At 34.9% G+C, this 24,265-nt stretch overlaps 1 protein-coding gene across 2 annotated transcripts in view; it reads left to right on the forward strand.

Annotated features, from left to right (window-relative positions):
* Nucleotides 1-24,265, forward strand: part of Sgf29 (SAGA-associated factor 29) — a 124,728-nt gene that overhangs the window by 56,624 nt on the left and 43,839 nt on the right. For both annotated transcript variants that reach the window (XM_090415646.1, XM_090415647.1), the window contains exon 4: nt 20,097-20,245. In XM_090415646.1, coding sequence (XP_090271772.1) covers nt 20,097-20,245 — 149 coding nt within the window. The remainder of the gene's footprint in view (nt 1-20,096; nt 20,246-24,265) is intronic.

Here is a 24,265-nt window from a genome sequence, read left to right on the forward strand (position 1 = left end):
AAACCATCTTCCTTCAATTCTAAATGCTTACTTACTACTCAAATAAAGACTAAGTATTGCTTGATATCATGCCCCATTGACACCATATAACTGTAGCGTATTGAATAGCTTCTCTCTTGGCACCTTGTCATATGCCTTTTCCAAATTGACAAAACTTAAATACACATCTCTGTTATATTCCCATGCTTTCTCGACTATTTGTCGTAAAGTGAAGATCTGATCCTGGCAGCCTCTATTTGGCCTGAATCCAGCTTGTTCTTCACCCAGCTTTTCTTCCACAATTCTTCTCAACCGTTTCTCAAGTATACTTGCATAGATCTTGCCAGGAACACTCAGTAGGGAAATACCTCTGTAATTCTCACATTCGGTTTTATTTCCCTTTTTATATATGGGTACTATGAGAGCTCTACTCCAATCATCGGGAATTCGTCCCTCTGTCCAGGCTTTCTGAACTATGCAGTGCAGCCACTGTAAGACTCTTATATATTATTATATAAATTATTAATTTATATATATATATAAATTATATATAAATGAGTCTTATACGCTTTTATAAGACTCATTTGTAATTTGGTTTCTTAATTGATTTTTTATGACAGTCATATTTGAAAAAGCAGATTCTGACAATTATGCCGATCCGAAACATGACAGAATTTCGCGCAATATCAGTTAATATTGAGAATTTTTCATGTGCATATTTCCAAATGACTTCATTGTTTATTGATTTTAAATGTAAACTATTCTGAATGTTTATTATCTCAAGTTCTACTTCAGCTTGGTTTATATCAAACAGCCCACTAATTTTATATGAAATTTCTGTGATGTTCAAGTTTTCTTGAAATGGATTATTGATAAAAGATACAATAATATCAATTTCATTAAAATCTTTAAATCTTGAATTTATTTCTTCCTCAACTAATTCTATTTCACAAATAAATTCGTTTAAATCATAGCAAAGCATTTCTTGATTTTGTTCAAAAAATTTTAATAAATATGGGAAATGTCTAAATTTGCGGTCATTTATATTTTTCTTTAATAAAAGTAAGTATTGTTGGAAAGTTTTTATTGAACTTAACATGTCAATTAAATTTTTATATCTATCTTGTAATTTTAAATTGCTTAATTTCGTACAGAAATCTACTAAAAATGATAAGTGTAACAACCATCTTTTATTACTAAATTGTGGATAAATATTTCTTTTTTCAAGAAGAAAATTTTTTATATCATTAATTAATACAAGAAATCTTTCTAAAAATTGACTTCTGTTGAGCCAGCGAACATTATTGTACAACAGAAGTTCCCTATCATCATCTGCTTGTAATTTAAATAACCATCGTTGCAGGGCTTTTCCTCGAACAGAATTTACAATTTTAAATGTAATATCCAAAACATCTTTTGTGTTTAATCTTTTACTACACAATACTTGTTGGTGAATAATACACTGGTACGTTAAAAAATCTGGTATTTGTCATCCTTTTTACATAATGAAATGAAGCCTGATTTATTACCTATCATTGCAGGAGCACCATCAGTAGTAATAGACACAAGTTTAAAAAGTGGAAGTTTGTGTTGTTTTACAAATTCATCAAATGCCAAAAAAATGTCTTTTCCCCTTAGTCCTTCCCAATAATGGTATAAATTTTAAAGTTCTTCTTTACTTGAATAATCTTGAAATACCATGTGAATAAATACCATTAACTAAGCAATATCAGTGAAGTCGTTTGATTCATCAAATTGTAGTGAAAATGCAACACACTGGTGAATGTCTGACATTAACCTGACCTGGTAACTTTTCTCCGGCAATTGGAACTCTTCCTTTCGGCAATTTGAAACCTTGTCTGCAGCCTAGAAGTAGTCTCTCTCTCTAGCGACGTCTCGAACCGAGAAGCTCCTTTCTGGAAGCAGGAAACTCCCTCTCAAGTAACGTGGATCCGGGCAGTTTTTCTGACAGCGACTCTGGACTGGGCGGCCTCCTCTCCGACAGCAATTCTGGAACCAGGACCCCTTCTGCTTGCTTCAGTTCCTTTTTATTGGGCCTCCTCTGAGACCTCTCATGAAGTTTGGAAACTCCTAAAGAATCGGTATGAGTCTTTCATCTTAAGTTTCAAGTTTGGCACACCTTTTGTTCTCCTCCACTTTCTTTTGATTGTAAGTTGCCGGCCATCGGAAAGTTGTTTGAACTCTTTCTGACTGACTTCGGAGATGTTTACACTTAGAGCCTGCAAGCCCTTCTCATACATACAAGTTTCAATAACAATCTTTCTAATGCCGCCATGTACAGCTTCGGCGACAAAAACATTGCCTTTGTTTTAAACACTCTAACATATTCTTATTAAAGCAGTATATACAGTTAGCTTCAAAAGAGTTATTTACAAAAACATCTAATACAAACTATACCGAGACAAACAAAGTTTATTTTTTTACAATATTCACATGGGACTTAACCTAAGTAAAAAAATCAATGTAAAAGTGCTTTGGAATATTTAATATTTGAATTACAATCGAGTTTTTACACCTTGCTTATAATCGCATTCACTCGGCTCGCTGTTTGACTTTGACTGATCCAAATTAATTCATTTACCCAGACATTTTAAGAAAATTACTGATTTGACAATTTTAACGAAAAATAAATAAACAATACCAATACACTTAAAGCGAATTAAAAATAATACAAAATAATGATAAATAAAATATTATGTTTTTAGTTTTAATTAAATTTGTAAGTAAGAAGGAATACACAAGAGATCGACCAAAAATCACTCTGCAATCGATGGGTTGAACACCCCTGAAATATAAGGTGTGATAATGTTGGAGTCTTTAAATCTTGAACACCCCTGAAATATAAGGTGTGATAATGTTGGAGTCTTGACAGGTAACAGATTGATTTGGAAGAAAATTGTAGATAGGAAGTTAGTGGTGATGTAAGTTTTTCATGTAGTACTATCATATCCTATACACCCCCTTGAGGGTACATGTCAGGAATTTGATGATGATGAACTGTTTTTATTTAATGCTAAATGGCAGCAGTAAACAATATAAGCAGATTATTTACTTATATCTAGGACAATAGAAAAAAATTGAAATTTTCAATGCTGTTTTATGCATTTCTTAATAAAATTGTTATAAGGTTTACTTAAAATGCAAAAATTTATTGAAAATGATTTTTAATCATTTTCCTAAAGATTATAAGACAAAATGATCTGATATTATATGAACTCTAGATCATATCTGACACTTTCAGACTTTTAAACTTTAATCACTCACCATGGAAAGAAAACATTTTTTTAACAATCAGATTAAAGTCGAACGCAGCATATAAGGATAATTACAGAAAATTCAACTCAAGTGAAATGTGGCAATGAAAGAGTTGAGTATAATAATAAATTTAGTTTAATCCTTTATTCCAGTGAGAGAAAACAAAGTTTGCACCTGAAAATATCTTCAGGACTGAATATAGTGTTGTACTATCTTACCTGGGTAAGTAGTACAACACCAGGCAACTCGTAGCAAAGGTGGAGCAAGCTACCAACACTCCTATCCCAGTATCTCCCATAATGCAAAACACATCTCCTTGTGGATATGCATACTGTTATGCATTAAGGGATTGGCCACTACCCAGACTAGTTTAGACCTTTATTGAGGTCTCTTCAGTGGGAGCCAGGCCCAGAATTGAGAAAGAGAGAAAGAGTTGAGAGTTAAGGGCATGCTTATTTGCTTAATGGTTAATCCAGCACTCTGTAAAGTGGATAATATAACACATTATAATTTAGAATACAACATCATCAGTTTTCTGATGTGCATCCTCATGTGGTTTACAGGATAGATGCTATAGTAGTACTACACAGCTAAGTTTACATTATTACTAGTGTCCTGCCAACACTTTTCCTCCAAACTGTTCTCTTACTGTCAGTGCTCCAATATTGTCAGATCTTAAATTTCTGCCTTTTTGTGAATTCTGACTACATCAATCCACCAAGATCTTGGTCATTCTCTGGATCTTTTCCTGCCATTAAACACTCTGACCTTTGCTAACCTTTCCTCTCCTATTCTGTTTAACCTCCTTACCAGTCTTGACTTGTTTTCACATTGACCAAAATGCGAAGCATTTTATAGAGCTGAGAAACATGTATAAGAAGTGTCAGTTATCATTATTAAAAGGTGTGATAATCCTTCACACTTCAGGAGAACCCTTTATCAAATTAACCTGCATTCATAGCTGCATCTGTGAGCCAGCTACTAAACAGCACAAAGTTCCTTACAATATATGCAGAATAACTTGAATTTTAAAAGAGATATTGACTAAATACGTACAATATATTTTTATATTTCTAGTTCTTCTATCATATACAGTGGAACCTCTGTTGTCAAACTTAATTTGTTCCCGAAGGCTGTTTGGAAACCGAATTGTTCGAAAACTGAAACCATTTTCCCATAAGAATTAACGTGAAATGGATTAATCCATTCCTGAACCCCAGATGATTGTTTTAAACCTTTACAACAGTACTTCATGCATAAGATAGTATACAAACATAATGAAAATGCATAAAATCTTACATAAAAAGAATAAACAATAAATAGATAAAATAAAAACTGAAATTTAACTTCACTCTAACTATACATACAGAGGAGAGTTGATGGCATAAGTGGAAGGAGGGGAGTCCCCTTCCATAAAAACATCAGGTTACTGTCCTTCTGGGGGTTTTTCTCTTTTCTGTCTCTCGTCACCACTCGACTCTGCTTGAGACACACTGGGCCTCTGTCTCACTAAAAACCTGTCCAATGACATTTGTTTTTGCCTGCGTTTTAAAATGTTTCTGAAGTGAGACATGGCACTGTCATTGAAATGGTTTATGATGCAGTTTGCTACAGCTTTGTGAGGGTGATATCTTGCCACAAAACTTTGCACCTCACCCCCATTTCGCACACATTTCTTTGATCAAAGAACTAGGAACATCCTCAATCCTTCCTCTGTGTCTGAAGACATTTCCTCCACCTCTGTCTTTTGCTGCTCCTTCTGAAGGTGTTCCAGTTCTTCTGTGGTGAGCTCATTCCTGTGATCCTCCACTAACTCCTCCACATCAGCATTGTCAACTTCCAAGCCCATGCTTTTGCCCAGAGACACAATATCATCGACAAGAGCAACATGTCTCTGTCTGCTACACAGTCTGGCCACAATTTCCTCCAGGCCCAGTTCATCCTTCTGTAAGTCACTTGTGCCCAGGCTTTGTCAAGGATGCTTAAGCAATGGAGGATGTTGAAGTGATTTTTCCAGAATTCTCTGAGTGTTAATTCTGTGTCAGAGGTCACTTCAAAACACCTTTGAAACAGTGCTTTGGTGTAGAGTTTCTTAAATTCGAAATATGACCTGCTGGTCCATGGGCTGAATTAGAGAAGTTGTGCTGGGGGCAGGAACTTCACTGTGATAAAATCAGACTCCTCCACTAACTTGTCCTCCAAGCCTGGAGGGTGAGCAGAAACATTGTCCATCACAAGAAGGCATCTAATTGGCACAAATTTTTTTCTTGAAGGTCTTTTCTCACTTGGGGCAAAGACTTCATGGATCCACTCAATAAACAATTGCCTGGTTGCCCAAGCCCTACTGTTAGCCCTCCACATAACAGGCAGTTTTCTTTTCATCACGTCATTTTTCTTAAACACCCTCGGATTCTCAGAGGGGTACACAAGCAATGGCTTGACCTTGAAGTCCCCACTTGCGTTTCCACATAGCAAAGAGTCAGCCTGTCCTTCATTGGCTTGTGTCCTGGCAATGCTTTTTCCTCCTGAGTGATGTAGGTCCTCTTTGGCAATTTTTTCCAAAATAGACCGGTTTCATCACAGTTGAACACTTGTTGGGTAAGAAAATCCTCAGCCTTTACATAGTCACTAAATTCTTGCACATATTTCTCAGCAGCTTCTCGGTTCGAACTCGCAGCCTCCCCATGCCTAACCACACTATGTATACCTTAAATTTCTTGAACCACCCTCTACCAGCTTTGAACACATCAGTATCAGCACTCGTACCAGGGTTTTTCTTTAACAGGTCATCATGTAATCGCCTCGCTTTTTCACAAAATATAGCCTCAGAAACACTCACCAGCTAACTGTTTCTCATTTATCCAAATCAGCAACAATTTTTCCACTTCTTTAATCGTCTGCAATCTTTGTTTAGTAAGAGCTTTCACTCCTCCTGCAACATCAGCTCTCTTGATCGCCTCTTTATTTTTGAGTATTGTACATATTGTTGATTTCGCCATACCAAACTGCATAGCAAGATTCGAGACACGAACACCATTTTCATGTTTGGATATGATTTCTTTTTTCATCTCTATCGTGGTTCTAACAACTTTTCTTTTTGCTTTGCTGCTATCACTATTCTTCTGCGGCCCCATGGTGGCTTAATTAATAATAATTTATGAAAAAAAAACAACAAAACACAAAGAAAATCAAGAAAATTCACTGCAAATTCTAGCAGGTGTCTGCACTGAACGAAGGCTGCCGCGTAACTGACACTTTCCCGCCTTACAGCTCAGCATGCAGAGCATGTGGTTGCCGTTTGCCTGTTCAGAAAATATGTTTGAGAACTGAATTGTTCGAGAACAGAGGCATTCGACAACCGAGGTTCCACTGTATTTATTGCCTGCTGTTAATGACAGGACAAAATGTGAGAAACATCTATTCTGAAGTATATATTATCTTAGAGATAAAAACCACTGTTGATTTTTTGGAAAATGGTTGCAGTCAGTTACTCCATGTAAATCTTGTGTAAGCTAGGAAAAACAAATGCCAAAATCTTTTTTGCTTTTTTTGTTGTTAATTTTGACTAATTATTAGATTCATTCATTCATCCAACTATTCATTGGACAGCATCAGATGTCATATGGTCATTCCATTCCTCAGTAATGTGCCACATTACTCTTTGCCAGATGGTCCTTTGTATGCCCCTCTGGAGGCTTCAACTCTGAAGATCAGTCGCTTCAGACACACCATCCATTCATCCATCTACCCATTGAGGGTCTACCCCATTCCTCTTTTTCTAGAACTTTATCTTCTGTAACTGTTTTGAGAGGTCCTCTTTCTATCCTTTCAGTGTGTCCAAACTATTTGAGCTTTCTTCTGTATCTTTAAGGAGCCTTAAAGTTCTGCCGATCCTTTCTAGCACCCTATTTGACGGCCTTTCAGTATATCATATCCTCAACATCCAAGTTTCACATCCATAAGTTGTTGTTGGAAAAACTGCATCCAGAATCTTCAACTTTGCTCCTGTGGAGATAGATCCATTCTTCCAGATTTTAGACTTGTCTCTGACTGTTTAAGACATTCCAATCTTCTTCTTCTTCTTCTGAACAGCAATTCTTTGCATTAATAATATCCCAGGTATTTGAACTTGTTGACTTCCTCAGTTCTTTTTCTGTTAAGGTACACTTGTTTCTCAGGAGTTTCCCTGCCTATATTTCCTTTGAGAACCACAATCTTTGTTTAGCTGGGATTTGAGTTGAAGTCCTCTTTTCTTACTGATCTCATTAACTTTGTCAAGGATTCATTTTGGTTCTTCCTTGTCATTATAGAGGGGTACTGTATCATACATATACCTCAGATTACTGATCAATCTGCCCCCTATCCTAATTCCTATGTTAAGCTCATCCAATGCCACACATATGATATTCTCAACGTAGATACTAAGCAGGTAAGGAGAAACTAGGCAACCTTGCCAACCTGAAGCCAATCAGTTAATCCAACACCTGTTCTTCCCTGTGGCTACTTGCTCACTGTTAGATTACCATGTTTTTTTTTTTCCTTAAGAACTTTATTAAAGTTAATTACTGTCACGAAACAGTTTTATTTGGTAATCACAAAGGTATTTATAAAATTTTCACTGTCTCTTCTAAATTAAGTCCTGTTTATTTATTCATAATTCTAATTAGAAATCAGTTCACAGAATGTATACAGTTTCTGCACTTCTATGATTTTGAGTTACAAAAAACAAATCATGACATTTATAATGTATAATGTTATCTGTAATACTTATAGTAGTTTGCCTCTCTTATTTCAAAGAATCACTGCTTATTTATTGAAACATACAGAAACAAATATGCTTTCTGAATAACATGTAGCTAAAACAGTATCAATAATTCATGTCATTCTTATAATTATTTTTGATGTTCAGTTAGCAAGAATAGTGAAAAAATAATTTTTTGCACTTTGTTTTGAGAAAAAAAGAAAAAAGAAATGCATTTACTGCTAGTTTTATTTGATATGTGACATCTTTGAAATATCCAATACTTTTCCTGTTGTTTGTTGTACACTAAGTAGCTTGCCAAGGAGCTACCTACTTAGTGTATGGTTTTGTGAATGGTTTTGAAAATATATATTATAATCTGAAATATAATCAGCGGTTTGTATAGGCTGATAACTCCTCCCCCCCAACACTTTTTTTTTTTTTCAAAATCGTTCTTTCTTTCCAAGATAATTGTATCAGAGAATTTATAATTTTTTGATAATAAAAGAAGCTGTAATTATAAATTAAACAATTATATGATCTTTGCAATGATTGGGTAGAATTAGTTTTGATAAAAATATTGTATCAACCCCTATAAAATAATTATCAGTATTTCTGTTTCTGTTCTGTTTAGGTTTTCATTCATTTGATTGATTATAATCAATCAAATGAATGAAAACCTAACAAGAAATTGCTGATGTATATTGTACTACTATTGCTCAAGGCTCTTTAGTATAACTTTCGGAGAAGTTTTTTCTTTTCTTTTTCTAAAGTGGTGAGAGTTATCTAAGCTTCCAGCCTGTTGTTGGGGCAAAGAAGATTATTATTTTCTAGTATTTCTAAGAAATATCTTATTTCAGAAATGGTAACCAGCAGTGGTAGAAGTACTAATATTTTGGACTTTTTTAAAGGAAAAAAAAATAACTAATACTCAAAACTAAACTTTCTTTTGATTGTGGCATAAATATAAAAAAAATTTCTATATTAAAATATAATATGATATTTATTTGTAAAATAGAATAATTTCAGCAAGCAGCTGAACAATTCATGGAAAAGAAGGTAATGACTGAAATAGGCTGATTTTAGAAAAATCTGCTTAAACAGATGGCAGCATTATTTTATTTCTTTTCTCAAGCGACAAAATGAAGTAACAAATCTCAAATACTGTGAAAACGTGTAGACCAGGACAATTAGATTAGAGTAGTTATTTAAAATTGAGTTCCCAGAGCAGAGAGAGATGCAATTGGAAATCTTTGAAATGAGCATAACTTTTGAATTAATCTGTCTTGGATATGTTTCATATATCTGTACCACATCCTATCTATAGCCATTAAGTATCACTAGTAGAAATGTGAATCCTACAAATAATAATAATAATAAAAAAAATCATGTTGCATTAATAAATTTAGTATAATCCTTTATCCAAGTGTAAGCAAATAAAGTTTGCGCCTGAAGTATCTTCAGGACTGAGGCAACTCATGGTAAAGGTGGACCAAGCTCTCATCACTCCTGTCTTAGTATCTTCCATAATGCAAAGCACATCTTCTTGCAGACATGTATAATGCTATGCATTAAGAGAAGGGCCACTACCCAGACCGGTTTCCCTGTTTAAGTACGGAGTAACCTCTCCAAAAACTCATGAGATCCCCCGGATCACCCAATAATGAGCGACCTGCATGAGAAGAACTCTGAGAACCAGTTGGCTCTACACTGTGGCAGGCTCCCCCACCACCGAGCAGAGCCGCTCATTTGCTCATCTGAAGGGTAACAGCAACAGCCGTGCCTCAGTTAACTTCACAGGCTACAGCATTGCCATTCATTACCCTCCCCACTCAGATCCTGGGTGACAGCAACAGCCGAGCCTCAGTTAAAACTTCATGGGCTACAGCATTGCCATTCATCACCCAAGCTTCCAACCGATTTCGACCTTTATTGAGGTCTCGTCAGTGGGAGCCAGACCCAGATGTGGTGATACTAAGGTGGAAGCAATGGAGAAGTCATATTTACCTATATGAGTTGCCAAAAGGTGTCTCACCTTATTATTAAATTACTCTGGATTTAGAGAAAGATATTGGAAGTTTTTTTCCCACTTGGTTAGACTATAATAAATTTAGTTTAATCCTTTATCCAAGTGTAAGCAAATGAGATTCTACTGAAATATTATTGGATATAAATTTTTTATATAAAAAAAAGAGTCTCACAGTCAGAAAACGAGTGATGCATTTTAACATCATTCATTGTTATCTTTAAATATTTAACATAATAAGTGTGAAAATAATTTCCACAATATTGTAAGTAAAATGAAAGAAAAAATAAACTAACCTGAAAAATAAAAGGCAAAAAATTTACAGTGAGAAATTTTCTGCCATTTATTTTTCATTAGTAAATAAATTCATTGCCAAGGTCATCCTGTGTAGCATTTCAAAATAATTAGTCATTTTATTTTCATACTCATGAAGCTTGTTTTTATTAGGAACAAACAATAAATAAACAGTACAGCAAGAAGTTAAAATATTGAAGAATAGTAATTGATATTTCAAATAAAACAGTTTACTCTAAGTCAGCTAGACACAAAGGTTCTCCATTACACTAATGGCTCTACAATTACCATTAAGAGATTAACAGTAGAGTAGAATAGTTACATGATTAAAGGCAGAATTCTGCTCATGTTTGGAACCATGAAAAAATCCTAAAGTATTTCATCCATTTTGGCTGGTCTAGGTTAGGAGGTTAAGTGACCATACCACTTTAGATTAGCTCTGCTCACACATTTTTGAATGCTAGCAATGTCAAGTTCTTTCCAATATCTTCATTTTTGATTTGATTCTATCATTGATGCCATCTGTTCACTCCTCTAATTTTTCTCAGAACTCATATCTGTGGTATCCAGTTTTTGATCAGCTGTTTTATTTCTGATCCTTCTCTCAGATCTGTAAGTTAAAATGGGCTTGAACTGTCTCATATACTGCTACTTCAGTGTTTTGTCCAGTTTCTCTCTTATTCCATATAAATTTTTCATCTGGCTCCTGACAATACCAGCTTGCTTATTCTGTTATATGTATATTTCCATATTTAATTTGCCATCTTCATTAAAAATAGTGTATAAATAGCTGAAATATTTTGCTTGTCCTGTGGGTTCTTTATTAAGGAAGAATGCAATTCAAATTTTACATGTTCCTGCATATTTTCATAATTTCAGTCTTTTTATTGCTAATTTTCTTGCCAAATTTGTTACTGCTTTTTCAGTTTAGTTAATCTTGCACTGAATATTTGCACTGGATTTGTTTGGGAGTACATTATCTAATATTAGGTTTTAATACTTTTCTTTCATAAGGTGATCCATATAGATTAGCTGCTCTTAAACTGTGGGCTGCAGCAGATGTTGATAAATATGAGTAAATTATATATTTATTATAGAACTATTGATATTATTATACACTGCAGCTTTTCATTCTATATTTCTTTAGTGTATTGCAAAAATAAACATCATCGAACATGATTGCCACTGATTTACATGATTATTTAAAAGGGGGGGGGGGTCATTTCTGTTAGAAAGTCTTTTTGAGAAGATTTTCCTAACAGAAACAAGTCTAAAACCAGCAGTCTAGTGAAGATATGTGGATGACATCTTTATTATTTGGAAACATGGTCTCCCAAGCCTGCATCAGTTTCTACATTCCCTTAACTCTTACAAACTTACTATAAAATTTACATTAGAGCTTGAAAAAAATAGCAAACTCTTTTTCCTTGATGTTCTCATCATTAAAAAGTTTAAATGTGGTGTTTCTTTTGATGTGTATCATACACCTTTATGTACAGTATGTTGTATTTATGCCTCATCCCTTCACCATCCTTCTTAAAAATGATATGGCATAATCCACACCATTAAAAAATAGAGCAGCTTCTGTTATAGAAAATGATGACTGACTCAAGACAGAACTCCAGACTCTCATTTTTTTGGCTATTCCAAGAGAACAGTTGATAGGACTTGATTTTTGAACACTTCTTCTTCCAATAAACGGAATATCCATACAAAGACTCCATCACAATACTGTATACTACAAGTTTATCAATTAAAATAGTCTCTTTTCAAAAATCACAACATCAGAGTAACTTTTAAACCAATTCAAACCATTCGTTGCTCTTCTGAGCTCTCCTAAAGATAACTGGGAATTTATAGAATTCCATGCTTCTGGAGTAATGTTAGAGAGAAAGAATGGGTTGCAGATGTTGACCATAATTATTATTATGGGCAACTCCAAGGAGTCCATAGACTCATCGAGGGAGGCCCTAACATAATGTCAAGAACAACTATTTTGACATTCACACAGTATCTATCATACTTCGCCTTGAACTCATTTACAGTCATGGCACCTACAACAGACTCTGGCAGCTTATTCCACTCATTCACCACTCTCCAAGTAAAAAACCTAGCTCTAACACCCTTGCTAACCACACTCTTGCCCAGCTTCCATGTATGGCCCCTAGTTTTCCCACCACCAGTCCTATTCTCAAAAATATCTCCAGAATTAATCTTATAGAAACCCTTCAGTAATTTGAATGTCTCATTCATATCACTCCTTTTCTGCCTATCCACCAATTTCTGCAACCCACAAATCTTCAACCTGTTCTCATAAGGTTCATTCCATAGACCTGCTATCATTTTTGTCACTCGTTTCTAGATCCTCTCCACCTCCCCATCCATAAGAAACCCTGGCGCCCATATCTGGGCACAGTAGTCTAGATCGGGTCTCATCAAGGCTCGATACAGAGGAACAATAACCTGTTTGTCTCTGCTTGTTAAAGTATTTTTCAGCAACCAAGTGATGATTTGATGAGCTGATTTAGCCACTTTGCGATGTGTCCCCTAAACTTCAACTCCTATCCACCAACACTCCCAAATCCCTGGCCTTGTCAATCTCCTGGAGTAAAGCTCCACCAATGTGATATACTACTGCTAATCTTTTTATCCCAAAATGCATAACCTTACATTTTGCCTCATTAAATTGACATCCATTCTCCTTAGCCCAGACCTCCAAGCTATCCAAATCATCCTGCAAAATTTTGACATCCTGTGCACTCACTATTGCTCTACCCAACTTTGCATCATCTGCAAACAAATGAACAGTTACTCTCAGATCCTTTCCTATATCGTTAATGAACAAATTGAACAGTAGTGGTCCAAGAACAGAACCCTATGGCACACCACTAGTCACAGGCCATCTTTTGAACTCTACTCCTGAATAAACCACTCTCTGATATCTCTCCATCAACCACCCTCCTATCCATCTCACCAATCCTATATCCATCCCCATATGCTGCAGTTTACTGATTAGAATTCCATGTGGTATCCTGTCAAAGGCCTTAGCAAGGTCCAGTAGAATCACTGTAAACCCATTACCCTTATCCAGTTCAGCTGTCACTGTGTTATAAAACGTGAGCAAGTTACTGAGGCATGATCTACCCTTCACAAAACCATGCTGTCCCCCATACAGTATCCCATTTTCATCTATCCAATCCTATATTTTCCTCTTGACTATTTTCTCCAAGACCTTGACAACGATTCCTGTTATGCTGATCGGTCGGTAATTTACAACAGCAGTCTTGGAACCTCCTTTAATCAGTGGAACTATTCCCCCCTCCCTTTCCACCCCGTTGGGACTAACCCAGACCCGAGACTCAAATTAAACAAAATGGTCAAGGGCACTGACCATTTTGTTCAATTCTTTAGCCGCTTCACGTACGACACGAGCTGGTATACCATCCAATCCCACAGATGTATTGACATTGAGGTTTTGTAATAGACTATTCACTTCCACTTCATTCACCACAATTCCCTTATAAGCTGTTGGTTCTTTCATTCCTGCAATGTCACCACCTGGATGATATACTCTTGCAAAGTGCTCACTCAGTAATTCCACTATATCAACTGATTCGGTTACCTCCCTACCATCGGCATTCTTTAAAATCATTCTGCCGTATATATTTTTTCTTTTACTTGCAACTTATTGAAAAAACTGTTTGGGATTCTCTTTAGCCTGCATGGCTAATGTTCTTTCATAATCCGTTTTGCTTTTCTTACCACACTTGTTACCCTTCTGGCCTGCGCTTTATTCCATTCATGTGCCTGCCGGTCACCTTTCTCCATAAATTCCCTCCACAGTGTTTCTTTTTTTGCAGCTCAAGCTTTATGGTGTTATTCATCCATTTAACCCCTACTTGATTTATTATTCGGACTCTAGGTATACAGTCAGCCATTGCCTCCTGTAAACACTTCTTAACCCCCTCCCATGCACTATCAACATCCAGCCCTTGCAGTTTTACATGCCATGGCACTGAACCAATCAAACTCCTAAGCTTGTCATACTTATCAGCCCGATAATTCCACATGTACCCTTGTCTTAATTGAAAATTCCACACATTTAGCCACCTCCAAAGTCAAGACCCTATGAACCCTCTCACCAATTGGTGGCAACGTGGTTATATTCGTTACAGCCAAATTCTCAGATGCAATTACTAGGTCAAGCACTCTGACCCCCTAGTATTTTCCATTACATGCTGTCGCAGATAGTTATCCCTTAATAACCGCATAAAATCCAATTCCTTCCTCCCATGTGTCCTCTCCTCCTTCCAATCAATGTTACCATAGTTGAAATCTCCCATAATAATTACCCTCCTTCCACTCATTTCTTCTCATATTCTCATTTCTCATAAAAGAAAATACAGATCTCGTTTGACCAACCATACTTTTAATTCTAACCATGCAGTTGATCAGATTCTTTCAACCATGCCTGATATAGGAAAGAATTTTTATTCCAGACTTATAAAGGAATCTCTTCTGGTCATCCATCACACAGTTCACTGAATAAAAACAAAGGATCGACACTAAGTAACATGTGGAAATCTCTCACTAAATCTTAGAGAAATTAACCTCACCAACAGTCACCTTCTGTCGCTAATTACAGATAGCTAATGCATGCCACCTGTTTTTATGTTATTTTTCAGTTTAATACTTTGTGATCATTGTATTTATAGTTATTTTGATGTGTCTAACACTGAAAAAGCCATCTGTTCTATTTAGATGTTGAAAAACTAGTCAGTGTAATTTATTTAATCATCATCATCATCATCAAATTCCTGACATGTATCATATCCTGTATACCCTTCAAGAGGTATACAGGATATGATAGTACTACATGAAAAATCTTACATCATTACAAACTTCCTCTCTACAATTTTTCTACAAATCAATCTGTTATCAACACTCCAACATTATCAGATCTTATATTTCTTTCTTCTAAGGCCCTTTTTACCATATCAATTCATCTACATCTTAGTCTTCCTCTGGGTCTTTTTCCTGTCAACCTGGCAGAGAACAGTTGTTTTGCTAATCTTTCCTCTTCCATTCTGTTTAAGTGACCACCTGAGATTAGTTATGCTAACAAGTTCTTTCCTAATATCCTCATTTTTAATATGATATTGCCATTGATGCCATCTGTTCACGCCCTAATCTTTCTCAGGACTCTCATATCTACGGTCTCTAGTCTTTGGTCAGGTGTTTTACTTCTAACCCAGCTCTTAGATCTATAAGTTAAAATTGGTTTGAACACTGTCTTGTATACAGCTAATTTATGTTTTGACTAATTTCTCTCTTATTCCATATAAATTTATTCAGTTGACTTCCTACCATACAAGCTTTGTTGATTCTGTTGTCTATTTCCATATTTAATTTACCATCTTCACTAAAAATTGAGCCTAGGTAGCTGAAATGTTTTATTGTTCTGTAGGTTCTCCATTCATTTGACATTAACCAGCTCATCTATTGAATATTACTCTCACATTTGGAGTGGGGCACCTAAATGCCCCCGCAAAATGACTAAGTATAGAGGAGAGCAATTAGACTCATTAATGACCCATCTCTTACCAACTCACTCCTCCCACTTTTGCACAGACATTTGGTTTCTGCAATATGTGTATCTATAAATATTTCCATTGGGAAATGCTCATCTGAAATAGCATCAATAATTCTACCACATAGTACTAAGCTCATTGGAACACGTGCAACTGCTGCTCAACATCTCTTAACAGTGCACCTTGAAACCCACAAACCTGTACACACCCTGAGGGTTCATGTCAGGAATTTGATGATGATAATGAGATACTATTAACTGCATCTTGGTTACTACCACTTAGATCTTGGTCTTCCTCAGATCCATTTTCTGCCATCCTGGAATCAAATGGCTGTTTTGATTAAAGTAAAAATCTGGTCCTAATGATCCCTATCTACCCTGAACTGCTGTTTTCCTACTTTCTTTCCACAATTTTTCTTAACCACTTCTCAAGTATACTTGCATACCTGGAGCATTCACACGCTGCTTTATTCCTCTATTTATAGATGGGTAGGTACTATGAGAATTCCACTTAAATCATATGGAATTTATCTTCCTGACAGGCTTTCTGAATTATGCAGTGTAGCCACTGTAAAACTTTCATCTTAACAATTAGAGCATGAATATCATATATTCGAGCTACCTTTTCACACCTCAGGTTTCTTATAACTTTTTCTATTCAGAGTATTGATATATACTTCTGACTGCATTTATCTTCAATATTTTCTACTGCAGTTCTTTCACTCTCATTTAAAAATCTTTCAAAGTAATTATTCAAGCATCAAGAATATCTTTAGGTTTTATATCACATTTGTCATCTTTGATTCCTTTTACAGTACTATTTCCTCCATTGCTTAGCTTTCCATTAATCTCTAGAACATTTACATGACATTTTTCTTCTATGTTCTTATCGAAGTCTTCCTGTGATTTATGTGTCACCACTTTTATGTCATGGCATATGGTGGGTATTCCAGTGGGTGTGCTCTGGTAACATTAGCTTACTTTATTAAAAAGTTGTTCTATCTATACAACTGCTTCAATCCTTTGTTTCTAAAATGTAAATGCTACATAAATTTGAAAGAGCTAGACTTCTTTTACCATCTTTAGCATTTTTTAACTTGAGCTCGTATTCTCAGTTTAAAAAAAAAAGTGTAAGTGTACACAAATATTTTCAACACTGTTTTGATTTGTCAAGAAGGATAAAAATGAATGTTAGTTTTTTTTTAAAAAATAATATAGCTATCTAACAGGAAACTACAAGGGATAACTAACTGCACTTCCTATTTCAGCTACTGTAATCTACTGAGTAGAACTAAGCTAATTGTGCTATTGACAGCCTGCACACCTTTAATTCTACACAAATTTCAGTCAGTGAAAATGCAAGTGTGCTGCTTAGTCTTTGTTCACCTTCAGCCATTAAAAATGTTTATTCCATGATATTCTCCATTCAAAGTGCAGTTGATATTTTCAATGCTTCTGCCTATTTTCATTGTCTTCAGCTTGTTATTGATGAAATTCATACGATATATATTACAACAGTCATTCAATTTAGTCAGTAAATCTTGCAGACTTGTAGCAGATTTGTTTAGAAGTATAACATCATCCGTATAAAGCAAAGAGCTGAGATTAACATCTCCAATTTTGATATCAAGTTTCATACCACTTTCATTCATAATGTGATCTATATAGATAATGAAAAACAGAGGGGATAATGTACATCCTTGTCTGACACCAAATTTAACAGTGAACCATTTTCCTGTATTTCTTCTAATTTTAACTGCTGACTTACAACTCAAATAAAGACTAAGTATTGCTTGATATAATGCTCCACTGACACCATACAACTGTATCATTTTGAATAGCTTCTCTCTTGGCACCTTGTCATATGCTTTTTCCAGATCTACAAAACTTAAATACAGATCTTTATTGTATTCCCATGACTTCTCAACTATTTGTTGTAAAGCAAAAATCTGATTCTGACAGCTTCTATTTGGCCTCTATTTGGGTACTGTGAGAGCTCTACTCCAATCATCTGGAATTTGTTTCTCTGTCCAGGCCTTCTGAACTATGCAGTGCAGCCACTGTATGACTTTTATACCTCCATACTTGAGCATTTCTGGTTGAATATCATCTACTCCACCTGCCTTTCCACATTTCAGGCTTTTGATGGCTTTTTCTACTTCAATTATGGATATGTATTCCTGATTACATGACTGGTCAGTGTTTTTTACCACTGTGCTGTCATCACTGCTAGTTTCATTTAGCAATTTTTCAAAGTAATTACTCAATACTTCAACGATATCTTTTTCTCCAGTTTTCATGTCACCTTTATCATCTCTATTTCCTTTTACAGTACTCTTTCCTCCATTTCTGAGCTTCTTCAACAACCTCCAGAATATCTTGCCACCTTCTGATATTTATTTTCTATGTTTTTACCAAAGTCTTTCCATAACTTTTGTTTTGCTTTTTTACATTTGTCTCTTATTCTCTAAGAGCACAAGCTAATTTATTTGCCATAAACTTTGGTCTTCTTTCCTTCTTCTTTTTCTTCAATACCTCTTTAACTTCCTGTGTCCACCACAGAGTTCTGATTTTTCTATCCTTGCAGACAACCTCACCACATGCTTCTCTGGCTGAATCAATCAATGTTTTCTTCAGAGTTTGCCACTGAATCTCCAAGGTTTGGTTTCTGTTCTCAAACTCTTGCATTTTTTCTTGAATAATGTTTGTGCATTTTAGTCTACATTTCACATCTGAGATCTGCTCAACTTTTATTCGCTTTAAAACTTTCTTATATGTTCTTCTTTTCAATATGAAATTCAATTTTATCCTGCTCAAGACTAAATGGTGATCACTTCCAATTTCAAATCCTCTGTACACTCTAGTGTCCTGCACCAGGGAAAAAATATTACCATCAACAATAACATAGTCAATGAGACTTTTCTTATTCCTTGCCTCTTTCTTTCCATGTGAATTTGTGCACATTTTTATGTTGGATCATTGTGTTAGTAATAATCAGACCTTGTCCTGAGCAGAAATCCAACAAGTATTTGCCATTATTATTAGCTTTGCTCTTTTCTCCTAATTTTCCCAAAATATTTTTGTATGTCTATAATAAATTTAGTTTAATCCTTTATCCAAGTGTATGCAAGCAAAGTTTGCGCCCTAAAGTATCTTCAGGACTGAGGTAAAGTGGTACAACACCGGGCAACTCCTTGCAAAGGTGGAGAAAGCTACCAACACTCGTATCTCAGTATCTCCCATAATGCAAAACACATCTCCTTGCGGATATGTATAATGTTATGCATTAAGGGAAGGGCCACTACCCAGACTAGTTTCGACCTTTATTGAGATCTCTTCAGTGGGAGCCAGGCCAGGCCCAAGTGGAGATACCAGGCAGAAGCATTAGCAAGGTCATCTCCTTCTATAAGAGCTGCCAAACGGTGTGCCACCTTTTTATTAAATTACTTTGGATTTAGAGAAAGATGTTGAAAGTTTATTTTTCACTTGGTCAGACTATAATAAATTTAGTTTAATCCTTTATCCAAGTGTGTGCAAACAAAGTTTGCGCCTGAAAGTATCACTGAGGTAAAGTGGTACAACACCAGGCAACTCCTTGCAAAGGTGGAGAAAGCTTCCAATGATCCTATCTCAGTATCTCCCATAATGCAAAACACATCTCCTTGTGGATATGTCAACATTTTTGTATATCTGATAATCATTTCCTACTCTGCTAGTTAGATCCCCAACCAGGACCAACTTTTGTGTCAGTTGCTTTCTCTAAAGCCTCAAAAAATTCCTCGACTTCTACCTTAGTATCACTTTCTGCTGGACCATAGGCACAAATAAGTCTCATTATCCAGTTCCCCATTCTGATATTTGTCCTCTACTTGAAATTGCCTGCCATTCAAGAAGATTAGCCTCCTATTTAGTGTTGAATACTTGGCTATGCCTTCTTTTCCTTGATTGTCATTGCTTGAATTTATTTAATGTAATGACTAATAAATTGCTGCCTTTTATGAGACAGATGGTAGTTTGTTTATTTATTTATTTATTTTCCAAAGCTGTTTATTGATTTATTTGTGATTGAGTGGTAAAATTTCTTATTGAATAATTAACTGAATCTTTTTTTTTTTTAATTATAAACACTTTTGGCTTTTGTTTTATGGGAGCTTGGGCATTTAGTTACCTTTTTGGCATATTTCTTCCAGAGCGTCCCAAGGAGACAATTCGTAGGGGAGCTCTTATGAAAATGTTGCAGCAGAATGCCCTCACTCTACCACTTTGGATACCAAAAGGAAATGAATCTCCACCTCCACTATGTGGTGCAGTTCCAGCAGAAGCAAATTATGTAGCAAAGGTAGGTTCTGTATAAATTACCATTCACTGAAGTTGGTCATCATAACAGTCCTCATCGTCATGTTAGCTGTGATTTGTGTGTCAAGAGAAGTTAATGGTTGGGATTATCAGCATACTGTAATATTTAATATTGTGTGTAGCATAATTGCTACAGTTCTGATGTGAAATTCACTAAGCATTTAGTCTTATCAACTTCAGAGAACTCACAAAATGTTACAGAATTAAATTGACTGATTGCTGAAGTTAACACTATGCATTTGTAATTTTCTTCACTTCATTATCTTATAGTATCACCTGTTTTTCATTTCCATTATAAATGTGTCCATATATTTTTCAGAAATGTGGAAATGGATTATTTCTCTTTTTGTGGTATTAATAAGTGGTATCTAATTGTGATCATTAGTATGTTATTCCCAGTCAGAGAATTTTTACATTCTCTCTGTTTTAAATTATTTTAAATATACCTCGTTAAAATGTTCACCAAATAAAGTTACTTAATTTATTTTTACAATAAATTTATTGCATTTCATATTTTCTGGTATTTCAGAAACCAATGCATATAATGCATATACATCAGAGTAGTTTGATTTCTGAATTTATTAAAGGAAAGTAAGAATTAACTGCATTATAAATAGAAAGGATGTAATAAATCTAAGAATTTGCTTAAAAATTTATGATCAGAATTTAAAATATATTCCAGAATTATCAGTACAGTTTTTGCTTATCTATTGCTGTTAAGACCAAGCATCTCTTAAATTTCAGAGCTTATTGTAACCTAAATTTGAATTCGGTCTAAACACCGTGTTTTATTTATCATATATAATATAGTTTTTACATGCTTTTAAGTAATTTTATGAAAAAAATATCCCATTCCCATCTGCCATTAATTAGGCGTAATGGCTTGTCATAGTCAGATAACTTAATTTTCCATATTAATGCTGTGATAGTGATTAATCCTGCTACCATAGGCTGATGTTTGTTAATGATATATTATCTGGCTGATTTATTTGTTCTGTAGCAAGAGAGAAAAGGAAGTTTCTGGAAGAAACCTCCATACAAGACCAGCTAACTCACTGTCAGTTGTGAAAAACCCTTATAAATGTTCTTTACTTTCTAGATGAGATTCAAAGCTTTGTTTTTTACCCAAAGGACATCATTGCTACTGATTGTTCTAAGATTTGTTTAAAAATACATAAGGAAATGTGCTATAAACGTTTTTAATTGTGCAGTGCTGAAATTTTATAATAATTTTATTGAGTAAATGTTTTAATAATTTTATTATTATTACATGACGCCTCCATGGAGTCAAAAGACTCATCGAGGGAGGGCACCTACTCTACAACTTTGTGTCTCCACCACTTAATCCACCAACCACAACTACATTAACACCACCTACCGCCCACCACTACCACTAATATTTCCACAGACAATCACAAACATTCATGCCCGCGCTTGGATTTGAACCCGCAGCCTCTTGGCTGGAGTGCGGATATGTTAACGACTCAGCCAACCAGACCCAGCTAGTTTAATAGTTGATATTTCTTCTGGCTAGCCAGTTATTACCCAAAAATTGTATTCCAGACCGTTTCTCTATAGTGAAAGGAAATTCTCGCCTCAGTATGATATATGAGGAAAGAAATTAAATGTAATTTAAATTATTTGAATATATTTCATTTTTGATATCTTTATTGTTAAAGAAATAAGTAATTGCATTCATTTTCAAAACTATATTAATATTGATTAGGCATTTTTCCTGACATGTTATTTGATGATGTTTCTTGTTTTCATTAAAGTTTCAGTGATTTGTCTGTTTACCAAGTTTGCAAGATGGGCATTTGCAAACTTCTTAGGTTATGTGTTGGCCATTCTTATCATAAGGAGATCCAAACTCTTTTGGTTTTGTTTATAAAATTTTAACTTAACTTTTAACTTATTTAAGATTGTTTTGTGCTTCTGCTTAAGATAATCATAAGTGATTTACATGCCTTGAAAAATTTTTGGTTCTCCAATATAATAAGTTTCAGCATTATGTTTACTTTTTTTATGATTCTAAGCAACATATCACATATTTTGCAACAACAGCACAACTATACTACTATTGTTTCTGGAATTAGTATCTTATTAGAAGCTGTCATTGGGGGAATGAAAGAAATTTAAAATGTAATGCTGGCTAGGAGACATTATTATATTCCTCAACTCTGTAAATAGAGGATTAAAGAGAAAATAATGAATGGCTAAGTGGAAAGAAACATGGCCCAAATGGGGACCAAACAACAGATAAATTATGTTATGAACTGTAACCAGCTATGCAAGTCTTTAGGATTTCATCAAAAACACAAGAAATGTTTCCCTTTTTTCTAAATGGGTTGAGTTAACTAGACATAAATATTTAATTTGAATGAAGAAGATAACAGTAAGTTTGTTACTTACTATACACTAAGTAACAAAGCCTAAAGTTCTATGAGGGGCATCCACTATGTGAGTACTGTTGGGCAGGAGGCCTGAGAATTAGTTTCCCAAATTGTGGGAAGTTTTTATGTGGTTCCCACCCATGAAAGGTTATTAGTTAACCTATATTACATTGTACCATTTGTGAGTGGGCTAAAGATTTCTTTTTAATTTTTATCAATTTTTATATATTTTTTTAATTTATTTTTACATAGTCCAGAAACTCTGCTCTCTAGAGACTAAACATGGAACTTTTTCAAGCCTCCAATAAATGGGGTGGTGGTCTCACACTAGGTGATGAAATTCATCTTCCACCTAAAGACAATCACAAACATCGAAGTCCACAGTGGGATTTGAATCTGCAATCTGTTGGTTGGAGAGCAGGTATGCAAATCATTTGGCCAACCAGGATGACAGTTAACACAGCCATTAAGATTAGGTTGATTTTTCAAATCTGTTACTGATTCTAAGAAAAGGCCTTCAAGTTTCTTTGTTGTGATGAAGTGTAGTAGTTTTTTTCATTTGATTCTGTGCAAGGTATCCAAGGCATAATCAACTAGACCTGATGGACCATAGTTATAGTGGCAATCTCTCTTGTTTGATTATAAGATAATTTGCAAGAACAAGGAACCTTGTAAGAATCTGAAACAGTGAGGAGGGAGGGAGTGGATCCTTATGAGAGCAGATAAGGGCAGCAAGGTTCAGATGGGATTTGAAAGCACATAAGCCTAAATACTTACGGACCATTAATTCTCCATCTATCTAATTTGTTAGATGTAGTTTCCCAACAGGCCATAAAATAATTATTTATGATAATTGAACTATTGAGTGCAATTTATAACTCCAGGAATTTCATATTGAATATAGAATCTTGTCATTCCCAGTAAGTTTCTCAGTCACCATGAATTTTCACTTAAGGAAATTTTCATCATTGTTATCGACTTCCTGATATGTACCTTCAGGAGGCGTGTACATGATATTATGATAGTACTATATGAAAAAGTTACATCATCACTAACCTCCAATCAACAATTTTCCTCCAAATTGATTTGTTATCTGTCATGATTATTACATCATCAGATCTTATATTTCTGTCTTCTAAAGCACTTTTTACTGTATCAATGCACCTACATCTTGGTCTTACAAAAGCAACAACAGAAAACACTCATTATAATCAGTAGCTTATTTTACTTACTCATACACACACACACAGCACTGATGTGCTATAGCTTTTGCAACTTTTCATATATGAAATTGATATTAAAAAGAAACGAACAATAACCATGCTGTACTGCATATGCCTTTACCACTGTTGACCACTTGTAATTTTCTACAACTGAATATTATTTTTAACTTTAATAAAAAGATGCTTTGAGAAAGGGTGGGGGAAATGATATACTCTTTGGGGAGAAAAAAAGTTTGTGTTCTAATTATGAATCAGTTTACTGAATTTGCATAGCTATCACAGTCAAATAACTTGGCTTCTCTGAAACCTGCATGCTGTTCCAGAAATAAATAATTTATAATTGCATCAGCAAAGTAGATATTAGATACAACATTATTTCAAAGCCGA

This window comes from Typopeltis vanoorti, chromosome 3 (genome assembly GCF_054136105.1).
Source record: "Typopeltis vanoorti isolate ZY-2024b chromosome 3, IOZ_Tvanoo_1.0, whole genome shotgun sequence".
NCBI classification, from domain to species: domain Eukaryota; kingdom Metazoa; phylum Arthropoda; class Arachnida; order Uropygi; family Thelyphonidae; genus Typopeltis; species Typopeltis vanoorti.